Source organism: Alosa sapidissima, chromosome 18 (assembly GCF_018492685.1).
Source record: "Alosa sapidissima isolate fAloSap1 chromosome 18, fAloSap1.pri, whole genome shotgun sequence".
Lineage (NCBI taxonomy): Eukaryota > Metazoa > Chordata > Actinopteri > Clupeiformes > Clupeidae > Alosa > Alosa sapidissima.
The window spans coordinates 2,456,212-2,472,113 of NC_055974.1; the positions used below are offsets into that span (position 1 = coordinate 2,456,212).

Here is a 15,902-nt window from a genome sequence, read left to right on the forward strand (position 1 = left end):
GTCATCATATTCACTTGGTTCAGACATCTCAGAATCAGAGTATGAGCCACTGCTCTCTGAGTTCCTCATGAGAACATGCTCACCAGAATCTGATGCTTCACTCAATGAGTTGCAAGCGCTATCTCCTGACTCGCCCATACCACAATTTATGCAACCATTCTTTGATCCCACAGGACTTCCCATGGGCTCACGATCACAGTCACCAGAGTCTGTTGGATCTGATCTAGATTATGCATTTTCCGACTTTCTACTCATGGCTACTGAAGAGAGACCTTCGTCTCCAGAGTCCATAGCATCTGTAAATGGCAACAGAGCGCTCTCTCCAGATTCACCGATTCCACAGTTTACACGGTTACTGCTAGATATCATACCGCCATCCACAGGGTACAGGTCATGCACACCAGTATCTGATATATCAGATGTAGAATATGCACCATTGTTTTCTGAACTCCTAGAGTTGGAACAAAGGCCTGAATCTCCCGAATCTATCACATCAGAGTTTGAGGATAGACCTCTCTCACCAGATTCAATCCCAGAGTACATACCAATGTCACCAGATTCAGCCATGGTTATGACTGATCTTAGATGCTCTTCACCAGAATCTGTAGCATCAATTAATGAGTTCAAGTCATTATCACCTGACTCACCCATACCACAGTATTCACTGACAATCATTGAACCAATGTATTTTTATACAGGACAACGGTCTGCATCTCCAGAGTCCGTAGTCTCTGATATGGAGTATGCCCTCAGTGAGTTCATACTAATGGTTACTGAAGAGAGACCAGCCTCACCAGAATCTGCAGGATCAATAAATGAATACAGACAGCTGTCACCAGATTCACCAGTACCTGAATTTGCACCAACAATATATGAGTGCACAAACACAGGGTGCAGGTCATCTTCCCCGGGCTCAATGTCATCATATTCACTTGGTTCAGACATCTCAGAATCAGAGTATGAGCCACTGCTCTCTGAGTTCCTCATGAGAACATGCTCACCAGAATCTGATGCTTCACTCAATGAGTTGCAAGCGCTATCTCCTGACTCGCCCATACCACAATTTATGCAGCCATTCTTTGATCCCACAGGACTTCCCATGGGCTCACGATCACAGTCACCAGAGTCTGTTGGATCTGATCTAGATTATGCATTTTCCGACTTTCTACTCATGGCTACTGAAGAGAGACCTTCGTCTCCAGAGTCCATAGCATCTGTAAATGGCAATAGAGCGCTCTCTCCAGATTCACCGATTCCACAGTTTACACGGTTACTGCTAGATATCATACCGCCATCCACAGGGTACAGGTCATGCACACCAGTATCTGATATATCAGATGTAGAATATGCACCATTGTTTTCTGAACTCCTAGAGTTGGAGCAAAGACCAGAATCTCCCGAATCTATCACATCAGAGTTTGAGGATAGACCTCTCTCACCAGATTCAATCCCAGAGTACATACCAATGTCACCAGATTCAGCCATGTTTATGACTGACCTCAGATGCTCTTCACCAGAATCTGTAGCATCTATTAATGAGTTCAAGTCATTATCACCTGACTCACCCATACCACAGTATTCACTGACTATCATTGAACCAATGTATTCTTATACAGGACAAAGATCTGCATCTCCAGAATCAGTGACACCTGACCTAGACTTTGAGTCATTGGACCTTAGCTTTTTAGACTATACCAGTAGACCATCCTCCCCTGAGTCAAATTTATCTTTCAGTGAAAACAGGCCATTGTCCCCTGATTCACCTATTCCTAAATTTTATTCACCATTACCTTATTATTCTGTTTCTGTATATGGATGTCGATCTTTTTCACCAGAATCAGTCTTATCTGATACAGAATATGAATCAGCACTCTCTGATATCTTTGATTATGAAGACAGGCCTGAGTCACCAGTTTCAATAGAGTCAGAGCCTGATGATAGACTTTTGACACCGGATTCTATACCAGAGTATAGGCCCATCTCCCCAGATTCAGCAATGATGGATGTTCGCACAGCTTCACCGGAATCAACGTCTTCACTAAGTGAATTTAAGGCATTATCACCAGACTCACCCATTCAACAGTTTTCTCCGTTATTCTTTGAATCCACAGCATTTTCTATAAGTCATAGGTCAGACACTCCTGAATCTCTGGTGTCAGACATAGATTTTGAGGTTAGTGATCCTTTTGTTGTCGCAAGTGGTCATAGGCCATCATCTCCAGGGTCAACAACATCCATATGTGAAAACAGACCCCTAACCCCTGATTCCCCAATCCCGGGATTTGGTCAATCTTTGCCAGACTATCACATATCGTTAAAAGGGCACCGATCATCCTCACCTGAGTCGATAACTTCTGACATAGAGGTTGACCAGACAACAGAATTAACATTCTGTGAAAACAGACCTGAATCACCTGATTCAGTGGCATCAGTAGATGCACCAATATCACAGATTACGAATGTGGTACATGATTTATCAACATCTGAAGAAATTATCCCAGAGAATAGATCCATGGAATTGCCCACAAGCATGCTTCCCAGACAGACACCAGAGACATCTCACACACTTACTCCATCTTCACATGATTCTGTTATTATTGTACCTGAGTATAGATTTACTCATAAGGCCATTCCAATGAACCTAATGTCCCCAGTACTGGACCCCCAGTACAAAGGTGAGACTTTCTTGCCCAAACCTGGTGTTTTTGAGGTTATAGGCAGTAGGATTGAGATGGCCCAGTATGAGCAAACACTTTCTGAAGATTTCTATGAGGAACATTTCTTCTCAACCTCATTGACCATCTCTGAAACATCAGGGTCTTTGACAACAGTGAGTGAGTTAACATCCCTGTCGCCCGACACAGTTTCAGAATTTGAGCGTTCATCGCCTGACTCTATGTTCATGTGTGGAAGTAGGGCACCATCCTGTGGGTCAGTGATATCAGTAGATGAACATAGACCATTGTCTCCTGATTCTCCTATCCCTGAGCATGCAGTTGCATTACCAGATATATTAGTCCAACCATCAGAGGGTAGAGCATCTTCTCCGGAGTCTATATCTTCATTAAACGAGAACACACAGCTCTCTCCTGACTCACCAACTCCTCAGTATAGACCTCCATCACCAGTAAATGTTAGCGAATTTGAAGCAAGTTGTAAAACTGAATTGGGTACAAATACAGCCATTGTGATTGAAACCAGACAGCAGCATAGTTTACATGTTGATTCTTCATGGCCATCACATTCAGAGTACAGATCAGTGTCACCCAGTTCTCAGCACTCACAGTCTGACTCCCGATCTGTGTCACCTCTGACTTCAGCATTTGAAACTGTGTTCCGATGCCCTTCACCTGAGGCTGCAGATCTTGGTGTGGAACACAGTTCGCCTGTGTCCAAGTATTCAATAGAATATAAGGTAGAAGAGGACCGTCCCTCATCACCTGAGTCATTAGTGTCTTACACACAACACGATCATAAGCAGAGTGTAATTGTGTATGCTGCTAAGGACAAGAAAGAAATGATCAAGACTTCAGTTACAACTGAGACTAAGTCATTTGGTCACTTGACATCTGAGGAAAGTAGAGGAGAATTTGAGGATGTTTCCCAGTCCTCTGACATATCAGAAGACAAACAAATGAATACCCATCACCAGTCTCCGTTAATACCTGATAGCTCACCAAAGCCAAAACAGATTGAGGAGACAATCACAAAGCCTAAAGCAAGTCCAAGGAAAAAAAAGAAGAAGGCTAATCGAAAGGAAGAGGCTGATACAGATCAGACTATTGTCCAGGAGTCTGCTGAGCTACAAGCCCAAGACAAAAGAAGAGGAGATGAGGTCTCACATCAAGGAGTACCTGAGTTTCAAATCCAAGAACCTCAAGAGGGGGTAAGAACTCAAGCATGTCAGTGGTGTGCAGGTGTAAAATTATGCTTGAGAGATATTGGACACACCTTCTGTCTTTGGACTAGCTAACCATGGATTGATCACAGGGAATGCTTCTGACTTACTGGATTGACACCTAACATGTTGAAAGAGTCCGACTTAAGAGGAATACAGTTCAGATGTGTGATAATGGAAGTGCATGGACATTTGGTTCCATGACAATTGGTTCCATGAAATTAACCATGAAATCGTATTGACAATATACAAATACTAAAACATTGCATGGTTTGTCAGTTTCTGTAAGTTGTGTTGATGACAAGTGGTTATATGTGATTATCTATGGTTTAAAGATAATTCTACGTTTCTTTTCAGGTTGAGACAGCTCAACTCTCAGAAGGGTTAGAGCTGAATCAGTCTCTTATTTGTGAAAGTGATGCAACCATTTTAGATCAGAGAGTGTCAGTGTCGTCTGGACCCAGAGAAGCTCCTCATGAACTCTCTGAGCTCACTTCCACTCAAGAAGCGAAAACATTCCAACGATTTGAGTTTTTTAAGGATGATACTTTCACAACCCATAGAGCAGTCACACCCAATATACATGAATCCCCTCTACAAACATCTGAGTCAATATACTTCTCACCAATGTCCAGTCAAAGTCTTGTAGCACCTGACTATCAAGCAGTGGTTTCAGTTTCAGAGCACCGTGCTGAAGAAGCTCAGCCCTCACCAGGTTTTAGGCATGCCCTCTCTGAATTTGAGAAAACTCTGGCCTCATTTGGTCCAGATGCGGTAACCCCAAGACACCCCCCAACTAAGGGGCACCTGGTTCACACTGACAGCATCAAAACCGAGGACTCTGAAAGCTCTGAATTTTTTGACTGCAAACAATCATTCTCTGACGTCTCTGAGCCAGAGGCAGAGACTCTGAAGGTTTTGTCCGAGATACCCTACCACATCGAGTCACTCCCAGGAACTCCCAGCTTTGACTTCCTGTCCAGCCAACATTACTCCAAAACGGACAGGAGGCCGGTGTCAATGGGAAGCGATGACTTTGAATTCCCCATTATTTTAGAACCCGAAGAGGAGAAGTATGAATACGCTGAAGATAGGGAACTGGCTTTCGGGTACGAAGGTACGGTAGCCGAGGAGCTTCCACCGAGGAAAGGGAATTATTATGATACCGATGATGAGGATTCGCTGGGCAGGGTAAGAGCCTGTGCATGAGTGCACCATTGGCTTGTGCCCTGCCTCCCTCCAAAGAAGCACGTCCCTGAGCTGTACTTAAGCGCTAACACCAACTTTTAAGAGATTTCTTGCCAGCATGGGATGCAATAAGCCTTGGGGCTGTTTTGAAAGTAATGCATGGGTTTAGTTTAACCATCACTTGCAGTGAGTGTACAGTAACAGAGGTGTGGTGGTGGAAGCAGTTATAATCCTTAAAACTGTGTGAATTAACTCAGAATGAAATAGGAATTTGCTTACAAAAACAACATGGTATGACTTTGAAAGTCTTCAGCGAAGTGGCTTTGTTGTTATACATGCATATGATGTTTTTAGTCATACCTCCCTATGATATTTATTTGGATTAGAACCAGGCTTATGCATGGATTTTGATTTTTTGATTGTCCGTTCTCTTCATCTTCATCAATATCATCAATATCATCATCATCATCATCGTCCATGCATCACCATAGTATCTTGCAGAACCAACAGAACAAGATAATATAATACATTACAGTATATTAATAGGTTTACAGAGAGCATTTTACAACACCTACTTCTCCAACACACACACACACACACACACAAACACACACACACTCCAACAAACCAAATGAGTGCTGTGCTTGTGGTTTATGTGATGCCTGTAGCTGAACAGACTAGTGCTGCTAACACACGCCTTGCTATCATAACACAAATAAATCCACTGCACAAAACCCAGTAATGTTTCTGTGACACCTCCAGGAGATAGCATCGGAGCTAGGTTTGCTGTCCGATAGTTCAGAGGAGGAAATACTGACCACGAGAGTGGTCCGACGCAGAGTTATAATACAGGTACAGGTTTGGGGTGTGTGAGTTGATTAGGTCCTGCAGCTTTAGTTTGTGTGATGTGTTTTTAATGATTTCATAGAGAGAAGGGTGTTTGTTTCCTTTTGTGTTTTGTTTTTGTTTGCCCTCTCCTTGGTTTAAGGCCTGTGGCAACAAATGAACAATGGCAGAAATGCATTTTGCATAGTCAAGGAAAAGGGCAAAAAATGCTTTATTACTTTCATCATTTGTTTATTTTTTGACTCCATTTTCATTTATTATTTTCTGGGTCTACACTGTAAAAAGTAAAATGTGGGAAGTATTTCTTCTATGACATACATTTCAATCAGACTCAGTCAAACCACAGTGTCATTTATGTTTACAGTGTAGACCTATTATGTATCCCATACCCCATGCATTAGGTTGTGGGTCTTGTTATATGGGCTTCTATAACAAGACTTAGGTTTTAAGGGTAAATTACTCAATGCTTAGTCTTTGAGGTAAAATAGTGATTTTGACGCTTGCCCCATAGACTCACGGTGTTGAATGCAGGATGACTGAGTTGTGTGTTTGTCCTGCAGGGTGATGAGATGCCGGATATTCCTCCCCAGTCTGTGACCGAGGAGCAGTATACTGATGAACATGGAAACCTGGTGGTGAAGAAGGCAAGCGCACTCTTATGAACACAATTCAAATACATATGCAACACAAATACAAGGTGTGAACAGATTGCCATGCTGTTGAACAAGGGGATGCAATACTGATGTTCTCCAATATCTAACACCCAATTGCAATATAAGACTCCATAACCATCTACAGCCGTAGATTGCAATGTCCTAAAGTGATGTTCACCGGTTCACCTTAGATCACGAGGAAGGTGATTCGTAAGTACACATCAGCTGATGGAGTGGAACGAGAGGAGATGACCATCGAGGGGTCGCCGCAGGAGACCATCACAGTGGACGACGCTGATGGCTTCTCCAAAGTAGTGAAGAGGACCGTGGTACGGAGCGAGGGAGATCATAGGGAGGTTTGTGTTTTTGGTTCCTCTCCACCATTAAAATAATGGGATAATGGGAATATAATCAGCTACATCAGTGAGTTTTGTTTTCAGGTACAAGGTTAAATTTGTCCAAACTTATCCAGGGTCAGAAAATAAAACAGAGAAAACAAGAACATTTTATATGATTCATTTAAATATGCTAATCTTCAATATGGGAAATCAACCAGTTGAGTACATGAGAAAGTGGAAGATGTACTGTCTGCTGTACTATTACAACTGCATAGCTGATGAAACCAAAAGAGACCAAGCCAGTTTACCATGTGTGTCATCTTCGCCTGGTCAGGTGAGCGTCACCGAGCCGCTAGCATTGGGCACGGCCACAGCCTCGGAATTCGAGGCCGAGCCTGTCCAGGGTCGGAAAGTCAGCCGGGTGGTCAAGACCATGGTGCTGAAGGGCGAGCGGATGGAGAAGCAGATCGGTGACCCCTCGCTGGCAGCGGATCTCCCCTCGGCCAAAGATGACTTTGAAAAGGTCAGTGGCTAAATGATGTCGGAATGCATGTGTGCTAGTAGGCCTGTGCAATTTTCCCTTCCATTTAAATCATGACATGGAGGTCAGTCATTTTTGATGAATGGTCTGGGAATATCCTTCCCTCTCTATACTTTGTAAGAAAAGGAGAGGGTAGCTAGAAAGTTTGAAGAGGCATGAATAATAAAGATTTTACTGATGGTCAGGCATATTTATGCTTTATGGAGAGAGATTTATATATGCATATATGCCTATATGCCTATAGAGATTTATATAGGCATATTTATGCTTTATGGAGAGAGATTTATATATGCATCAAATCTTATGCCAATACTGTCACACTTTTCAATGTGCACCATATGTAGACAATTTATGAACTTTTAATTGTCTGAAAATGTTAAGAAGAAAATCTTTTTTGTGAACAGCTGCCCATTTCTATCCCTGATTCTAGGCTATGAGTTACGCTGGGGGATTTGGGAAAGTGCTTCTGCCTCATTTAGTAGAGAAGGAGGTTGTGAAGGAAGATGGATCAGTGGTGAAAAGGTCGGGTGGTGACTTGTGGTCTCTGCCCCGAAGCACGTCTGACCAAAAGAAATTACCCTTTTTGTCAGGGCATTCTGAAACAGTGTGTGGCATGGTTTTAGAGCACGGCATGGAATTACGTGACTGTGGCATTAACATACAGGAAATGACCTACTTTTTCATTTCCTCTCTAATGGACATCCATTATGTAATGAGCCACAAAAAAACTGCACATTTTCAGATTTCTTTGTAGGCCCATGGGGGCAAGTCCATGCTTGAAGTCTAAATCTCATGAGAATGGTGTGTGAAACTAATGACTTCACCTTTGCCAGTGACAATCCTAAACAAATGTGTGATCTCTGATGCATGTTTTGTTATCAAAACTAGCAATTATGTGCAATTAATATACTGCATTTACAGTTACAGTTTTTGCACAATATTTTTCAGTCAATCTTTTTCGCATTTTTAACCAAATAAAATAAATGTTTGGATTTCAGTATAATACTGAGAACCTTTTATCTTGTACACAAGAATATCCATAGACTTCATTTTCACCACTAAAATCTATGCACCATACTTTTAAAACCAGTAAACTCACAATCCTATCAGACGCACTATACTTGGCTCACTCTTGCTCTTTATGAGTCTCATGTCTTTTCTGCGCTTTCGTTCCCCTCCAGGACCCGGATGCGTAAGACATGCACGCAGAAGAGGACTGTGATGAGGGACGGCCAGAGCAAGCACACTCACCTGGAGCGCCTGGAGGACATCCCTGAAGCCCTGCGCCCTGACCACCTGCAGCAACACCTGCGTCTGCTCCTCCAGAGCTACTGCGACAAGCGAGAGGAAGCAGAGAAGGGCGAGGAGGAGGCGGAGGAGGAGGAAGAGAAGGAGGGTCGGCAGAAAAAGAGGGAGGAAGAGGAGGAGGTGGTGGAGAAGGAGGAGAAGAGGAAAGAAAAGAAGAAATGATGGTGTTGCTGCTCATTCACCATTTCACTCTGGTTGTGTTTTTGTGGCTCCTCCTCTTCTTCCTGTATCTCTGCTCTGGAATACCCTTCCCCAGAATGCACTGCTGATTCTCGCCACCTTGCTCTTCCTCTCTGTGACCCTCAGCGCCTTTGCTCCACAAATCCTGGAATGTTTTCATTCATTTTTTGGTTTCTTTGATTACGTAACTCCCCTCCCACCACACCCCCTTGTGGCAACTGATAGAACACTCTTTTCCATTGTTTTTATGCTTTAATGCATTTTGTTTTTATTTTGTTTTGATTTGCTAATTTTGTGACCAAAGAAAGCTTATCCTGTGTTGTCTGCCGACTTAACCAAGACAAACATAGTTACCTTTTTGCCGTGCTCTTTTCATACTTTTGGCTGCTGTGTTCTGACAAACAAAAAGGAAAAAAAATCAAACGGAGGGATGAGAAAAGCAACAGGAAGACAAGCGCAAGGGTCAACCGGGAGGCCGAAGCTCATGCACAGTCCTATTTGCCGTCGGACATTTGAATCTGAGGAGGAGACATTGCAAAAGGGGGGGGGGGGGGGCTCCACTGAAACTCACTGCACTGCTTCCCATACCTGCTGTACACACATGCAACCATGCGCCAGCTAACGCCCCCCCCCCCCCCATGAAGCTCAGCACCCATGGATCACACGACTTCAAAACACGATACCTCCTTTTCCTCCCCCATCAGCTGTTAGAGGAACCTGTCGTAACAAGTACAAACCTACTCTAACCAGAACCAACAGACTGGGATGTGTTAGTCCGTGTGTATGGTGGCAAGGCCCTCTTGTACAGTGTGAGGTGTGGATTTAGAGGACTGATTGGGAAGGAGATTGAATGTGCTAGTGTGTGCTGTATCATGACCCGTAAACGAGTACTCTGCCTCACTATAAGTATGGGGTGACGTCATACCACTGCTTGCCAAGTTAGAGTGTGTTGTGTCCTTTTGAATGTGTCTGCAAATCAGAATCTCCTTGTTTTCCCCATCTGAGTCTGGGTATCGGAGAGAGAAAAACGTCTGGTATCACAGAATCCAAAGCCTTTCACACCTGGTTTGTACAGTCCCATCCTGTCCAGCTTGTCCAGTCTGATTGTCCACTTTTTTCTGTGTGTCTGTGTCATTTCTTTGTGTGTGTTGTCACATTCTTCAGAGCAAAGAGATATACAGTATCTGCATGTCTGTCTCTGTGTGTGTGTGTGTGTGTGTGTGTGTGCGTGTGTATGTGTGTGTTTGTTGTGAGTGAGAGTGGGGTCGCGCACACTGTGCTTTTTCACCTCACGGACACTGCAACCCCCACCCCCTACCCTGAATGAAAATAGTAATCATGAATGTTTAAGGTTTGATTTTCTTTTCTTTTTTCAATCATTTGTGCACTGTATGTAAGCTCACGACATCCCCAGAAACCATCTAATATACAAGCTTCTTCATCACCTTTCCCAACTGACACACACAACCACAAACACACACACACACACCTCATCTCACATCTTCTCTCTTGAGCTGATGAATTTGGTTCCAATGTCCCTGGACAAAACCCCGATTGTCCTCATAAGCATTGACCAGGCCTCCTCTAACTGTTTGTGGTGGAAGGAGAGAGCGAATGTGATTCAGTTGTTTTTTGTTTGATTTTTTTTTGTCCTTTATTGTTGTTGCAAATGTTGTAAAATAAAAGCGTGATACCTCTCACACCATGGATCTGAGTTTGTGAGGTCATATTAGATAGCGGTCGCATAACCACAATGGTTCTCACAGAGCCAAAGGAAGACTGAACATACTCCAGAGTAGCATAGAGAGCAGGCCAGTAGACCATTAGCTGTGACTTGATATAGAAAGGCATTAGCACTTCATATTTGATTTTTTTAACAATAGTAAGGGACTTGCATATCAACATTTAAGATTGTAATACTAATTAAGGACTGACCGCAAGAAATGCTTTGATGTTACAGTTCTCTTGATTTTACCCACGGTTCAGTGCAATCGTCAGAATGTCAAAACAAATCTTTCAGTAACTGATCAGGAATAACCAGCTTTCTGCTTTACAATAATCAAAATGTTATTAATCTCTTGCAAAACAACAAATTGCAATATGGTAAGTGGAACCAATGTCCCAAGAGGAACTAGTGCTGGAACACAAGATTTTAGTTCTTTTTCTCAACTGACAACATAGCACAGGAGCCATGTTTTAGACAGAACACCAAATCAACATTTTACTATTTCGGTTGAGGTTGACCTCAAAGGACAACATACTAGACACCATTTTGACTTGCCAAACAAGAAATGCAAATGCAGCGGTAGTCTGTTGAATGTACCTGTGGATATTAGCCTTGAGTGCTCCTCATGACCACCCGTCCTGGCCATCTAAGCCACATCAGATACAAAAGAACAGTATGCCAGTTAGAGCCAAAAGGCCCACTTCTCAGTGTATTCATTCAAGATGCAATACCAACTATATGTGTACGTGTGTGTGTGTGTGAGAGAGAGAGAGAAAGATGTAGATTAATGTGTCACCTGTAGAAGGCGACTCTGTACTGGCTTCTGGATAGACACACACAGCGTCTTTTTTTACCGATATCTCATGCTCAGTTCATCTTCCTGGTGCTCATTTGCAATATCCATCTGTATGGGTTCATGAATATATGCATGTGAGACGGTGTGTGTGTTGGTGTGTGTGTGTGTGGTGAAAATGCTTAGTATGAATCATTGTCAATCGGAGATGTCAGTTATGGCTTCCAATTGCAAAAGAAAATAAAAATAATGAAAATGAACTGGTTATGGCATCTTACACACTGTTTGTAAGTGTGACCTGGGGTTGGCTTAAAGCATCTATGTGCAGTGAAGATTATATCCTACTCTTTGTGACAATATTATGGTTTCCCCGCATAGCATCTGGAGTGTGTAACATGATGGCTTTAGAGGACAAAAATTAAAACTCTTTTGATTGTTGAACAAGAAATGAGTCAGAACTTGGAGTTTCACAAATAAGCATCTTGTTTCTATGGTGATGACAATTATTAATGAATATATACAAGGGCATGTATTAGTAAAATGAATAACTGGGAGAATAAAAAAAGAAAAAAGGGTAAAACCCAGAGAAAAGAAACAGGAGCTGCAGTGTGTATATGACGGAAACAAATAAACTGTACATGTGTTCAACAGGTGTTTGTCTTTCCCTTCAGTCAAGGAAATTCATTTGACTATTTATTATTTGATATTATTTACTTCCCTAGCCATGGAGACTAATAGGACCGATGCTTAAACCCAGTCTCTGTGGTAAGTGACACAGACCGGATACAACCAGTCCACCACAGGACACAATGCATGGTCATCTCAACTGATTACATGGACATTTGAACCAGCAACTTTTGACCATTAGACCACTGGCAGGCAGTCCATCACATTTATAGCTTAACTGTAAAAAGTTACTTCTTGAAGTTGTTCTTGAAAGATATTGAAATTGACAGAAGACAGAAGACCCATTTTGAACAAATGAACTGTGTGGATGCCCACTATAAACGATGGGTATGTTAGTCAACAAATTAAAAGTCTCAGTAGGTGAGAACTGAGCAGATAATTAGAAAGGAGAAGCAGATTTGGCAGAAATCACATTTTATTTAAATATTTGTCAAATATCAGTCTGTTCCCATGGTGGCAGTAGATATTTACACTCTATCCATAGTGTGTCATGGCTTGAGTAACTTAAAAAATAACATGATGGGCAGACAATCTAAAAGAGGAGAGAGAAAAAAACTAAACTTTTCTATTGAACCTTCCCTGAGGGGCTTGTTGGTGTTCTACTGAAATCTTGATAAGCCAACGCAGTCACAAACAGAAACGTTTTGGCTGCAGACAGTTCAATAGATGGAAACCTCCCAACTTTTAATCAGTTTGCAATTTATTACAAATAAAAACTACTTTACTTTATCGAACTGATTTGTTTTAGTGGTACACTAAAACAGTATTAAGGTCGCATCATATAAGCTGTGTTTCTGCATTGGGGTGTCTTTATCTGTTGGTGTGTGTGTATGTGTTTAAACTGTAAACACGTGGTTTTCCAGAAAACAAATCAAACAACTGACAATTTCCCTCTTCTTTGACCCACTGTGCAAACACACATGTACGATTCCCCTCTAAATTAAATGACTCCGCACAATCAAACACATTAATGCAAAAGACTTCCCACTGACACAGTAAGCTTTCTGGGAAGGATGTTTCTTAATGCATTGACTATTTCACCACGTTGCACCAAAAATAAAACATCTAGATATATAATTCTTTATAACTTTACCCTATAATGAGGGGACAAACACAAGGGGTGTGGTAAGGGGAGAAAGGATAGGAGCTTTGTGTGTGTGTGTGTGTGTGTGGGGGGGGGGGGGGGGGGGGGGGGGGGGTCATGGGGACCTTATAGAAGTGTGGAGGAACTAAAGTCGTAGAAAATTAACTCATGCAGTGTTTGGAAGTTAAGAAGGACCAGAGGTGAGAAAAATCAGAGAGATCAACATGAGCCGGAGAGAAATACCGTGTCAATGAAGTTTTGCAATATAAAAAATACAGAAGACAAAGGAAAATCAATCTAATTCAAAACAATACAAAATAAAAATAAGATTACTGAATTCACCATAAAAGATAACTTGTCCACGAGTTTTCCACAAGTTAAAGAATAAGACTTTGATGTGGCAAACGGTACAAAGACCTGTGTTACATTCCCTTACTGTTAAAACATGTCTTCCATGTGCAGCTGTGATTATGGAACCAAACATATTCAGAATTCCCCCTCTAAAAATATTTTGTACATATATATATATTTGTTTGTTTAAGAAGAAATAATGTTTGCTTGACCATCTTGAGATGCAGCACAACAGATTTGCATCAAGCTCAAAAACTAAGCTCACAGACTACTGTTAATACTCCCAAGTGTAAAAGCAATAGTAGCACTTCACCTTACTCACACAAAACATTGTCTAAATCACCAAAAACAAAATCAAACAAAACAAACAAAAAATACAAGCAAGCTCAAGTTGTTTTTGCCATTCAGTTTGTATACTTAAAAAGTGTTGCTATATTGCACATGAAATGACACGTATGTAGTCTTTCTTAAAGAACGGTGTTGTAATGTAGGCAGTGACTAAGATATGCTGGCAACCTTGTCTTTGTGGTTAAGTCAGTGATATCTGACACATCTCCCTACTAATCTGATGAAGGGAACCAGTCACACATCTCTCACTACTTGCTATGTACCACTACGGATAACAAAAGTGGGTAGCGAGCTTGGCATTCTTGAAATTTCAACCCTTCTAATGTGTAAGCTTGAAAGTACAGCACATGCCAAAGTGACTGACTGACAGGGAATTAGTTAAGTGTACAAATCAACTTGGCTCTTTTGACAATAATCACAACACTTTAATAAGAAGAAGGAATGGGAAGTTCCATGGGTTACTTTAATTACATGCTTGTCTGTGATTACTGCACTGTTATGGGAATGACGTAAAAGCATCAGCCCAGAAATGATGTGCACCATCCCAACTTATACAAAAAAAAAGACACACAATAATGATATCATGAGTTGGCCGGCCCACCACTCTAGATCCCCAAGTCTAGCAGTGATGATATGTAAACAAGACTCCCATTGGGTAGAGCAATTGAAGTGGGCGGGGACAGGGTGTGATCGAGACTGGGTAGGCAGGATGAATGCTCAGCTGGCAGGAAGTGTTTCCCTGGCAGTTCGGAGGCCATACTAGCTGTGAATGTGAGAGACAGAGAGAGATATGGAGATTTATATCCCGAAAGCTTTGGTTTTGAGAAAATATTACTTTGAAACTTTGAGTCAATAACAGAAAATATAGTTGACGTAATAGCATTAGCATCCTTCGCCCAGCTCTGAGAAAGAAAAGTTTAAAAAGAGGTAATAAAAACACAGCACCAGACATGTTTTAAACACATGGAAACTATTGACAGACATACCTTAGAGAAATTAAAAAAACAAATAGTCCTAAATTGTCCTGAACTGACTCTAGTGATGTAATGCATTTCATACAGAACGACTGCGTGCTCTAAGATGCTTACTTGGAGGGCACGGTGGGTGAGCCAGAGCGATGGAAGTGGATGTTCTGCCACTTGCTGTCCCGGCGGTGCCAGACGCGCGTCTCCTCGGACTGCATGGTGCGGGGCATGCCGTTAGCGTCCATGTACTGGGTGAGGCGGATGTAGGCCACGCATGCCGCATCCTCACCAATCAGGTGCACGTGGGGGTTCAGCAGGATGGTGTGAATGGGCTTATGGCCCTTAGACAAAGCTAGAGAGGGTGGGGGGGAAGAGAGGGATTGCTTTATCTACATGAGCAAGAGGGATTTGCAAGGTTTGTAAACAATGAACATTCCCTAAACCAACACCTATCAGCAACCACTGAAGAGATCCCAATGATCAGTAACAATAAGGTCAGTTCATTTTCCTGCTGATGTTGCTGCTGAAGTGTGTGCACATGCTGGTGTTTTTTTTTTACAATCCACATCAACAACTCAAGCATGAAGTTCCCTTCTCAATCAGATCGATTTATATCTTGAACTATTCCAACAGCTCCACATTTTATTATAAGTTACTATAAATCAATTCTTTCACATCCATTACCAATGCTAATCATAAAACCACTGGTGGGTGAGAGTGCTTTACAGACTGTCCACTCTATTCTGTGTCTGAGTCAGTGTCTGAGGGCTTTTGAGTGGTGACTGTGACATTTTCATGGTTTCTCTTTCCGCCCTGTGGCCGTGACTCAGGCCAGAGTGAGACCACAATGTGGGCGGGCAGCCACAGCCTCTGACCACACGCTCACATGTCATACTCTCCGACTACTGTCAAAGACTCTAGTGGTGTGTGATGTGTCATTTCAATTCTTGACTCATGGATGATGATTTCATGTTTTATTGTTTTATGTTTTTATTC

General features: G+C 42.1%; 2 protein-coding genes across 20 annotated transcripts in view; one reads left to right on the forward strand and one right to left on the reverse strand.

Annotated features, from left to right (window-relative positions):
* LOC121689592 (ankyrin-2-like) overlaps window positions 1-10,652 on the forward strand; it is an 88,502-nt gene extending 77,850 nt beyond the window's left edge. For all 12 annotated transcript variants that reach the window (XM_042069514.1, XM_042069515.1, XM_042069516.1 and 9 more), the window contains 5 exons: window positions 6,493-6,576; window positions 6,777-6,941; window positions 7,258-7,446; window positions 7,895-7,986; window positions 8,646-10,652. In XM_042069514.1, coding sequence (XP_041925448.1) covers window positions 6,493-6,576; window positions 6,777-6,941; window positions 7,258-7,446; window positions 7,895-7,986; window positions 8,646-8,934 — 819 coding nt within the window. In that variant the 3' untranslated portion in view covers window positions 8,935-10,652. The remainder of the gene's footprint in view (window positions 1-6,492; window positions 6,577-6,776; window positions 6,942-7,257; window positions 7,447-7,894; window positions 7,987-8,645) is intronic.
* Window positions 10,653-11,930: 1,278 nt separating this feature from the next.
* Window positions 11,931-15,902, reverse strand: part of LOC121689599 (calcium/calmodulin-dependent protein kinase type II delta 1 chain) — an 89,218-nt gene continuing 85,246 nt past the window's right edge. For 4 of the 8 annotated variants that reach the window (XM_042069536.1, XM_042069534.1, XM_042069538.1 and 1 more), the window contains 2 exons: window positions 15,030-15,258; window positions 11,931-14,704 (listed from right to left, as the gene is read on the reverse strand). In XM_042069536.1, the coding sequence (XP_041925470.1) occupies window positions 14,701-14,704; window positions 15,030-15,258 (233 nt within the window). In that variant the 3' untranslated portion in view covers window positions 11,931-14,700. Of the gene's footprint in view, window positions 14,705-15,025; window positions 15,259-15,902 lie in introns of those variants that run through there. The other 4 variants (XM_042069539.1, XM_042069541.1, XM_042069540.1 and 1 more) reach the window with 2 other exon arrangements.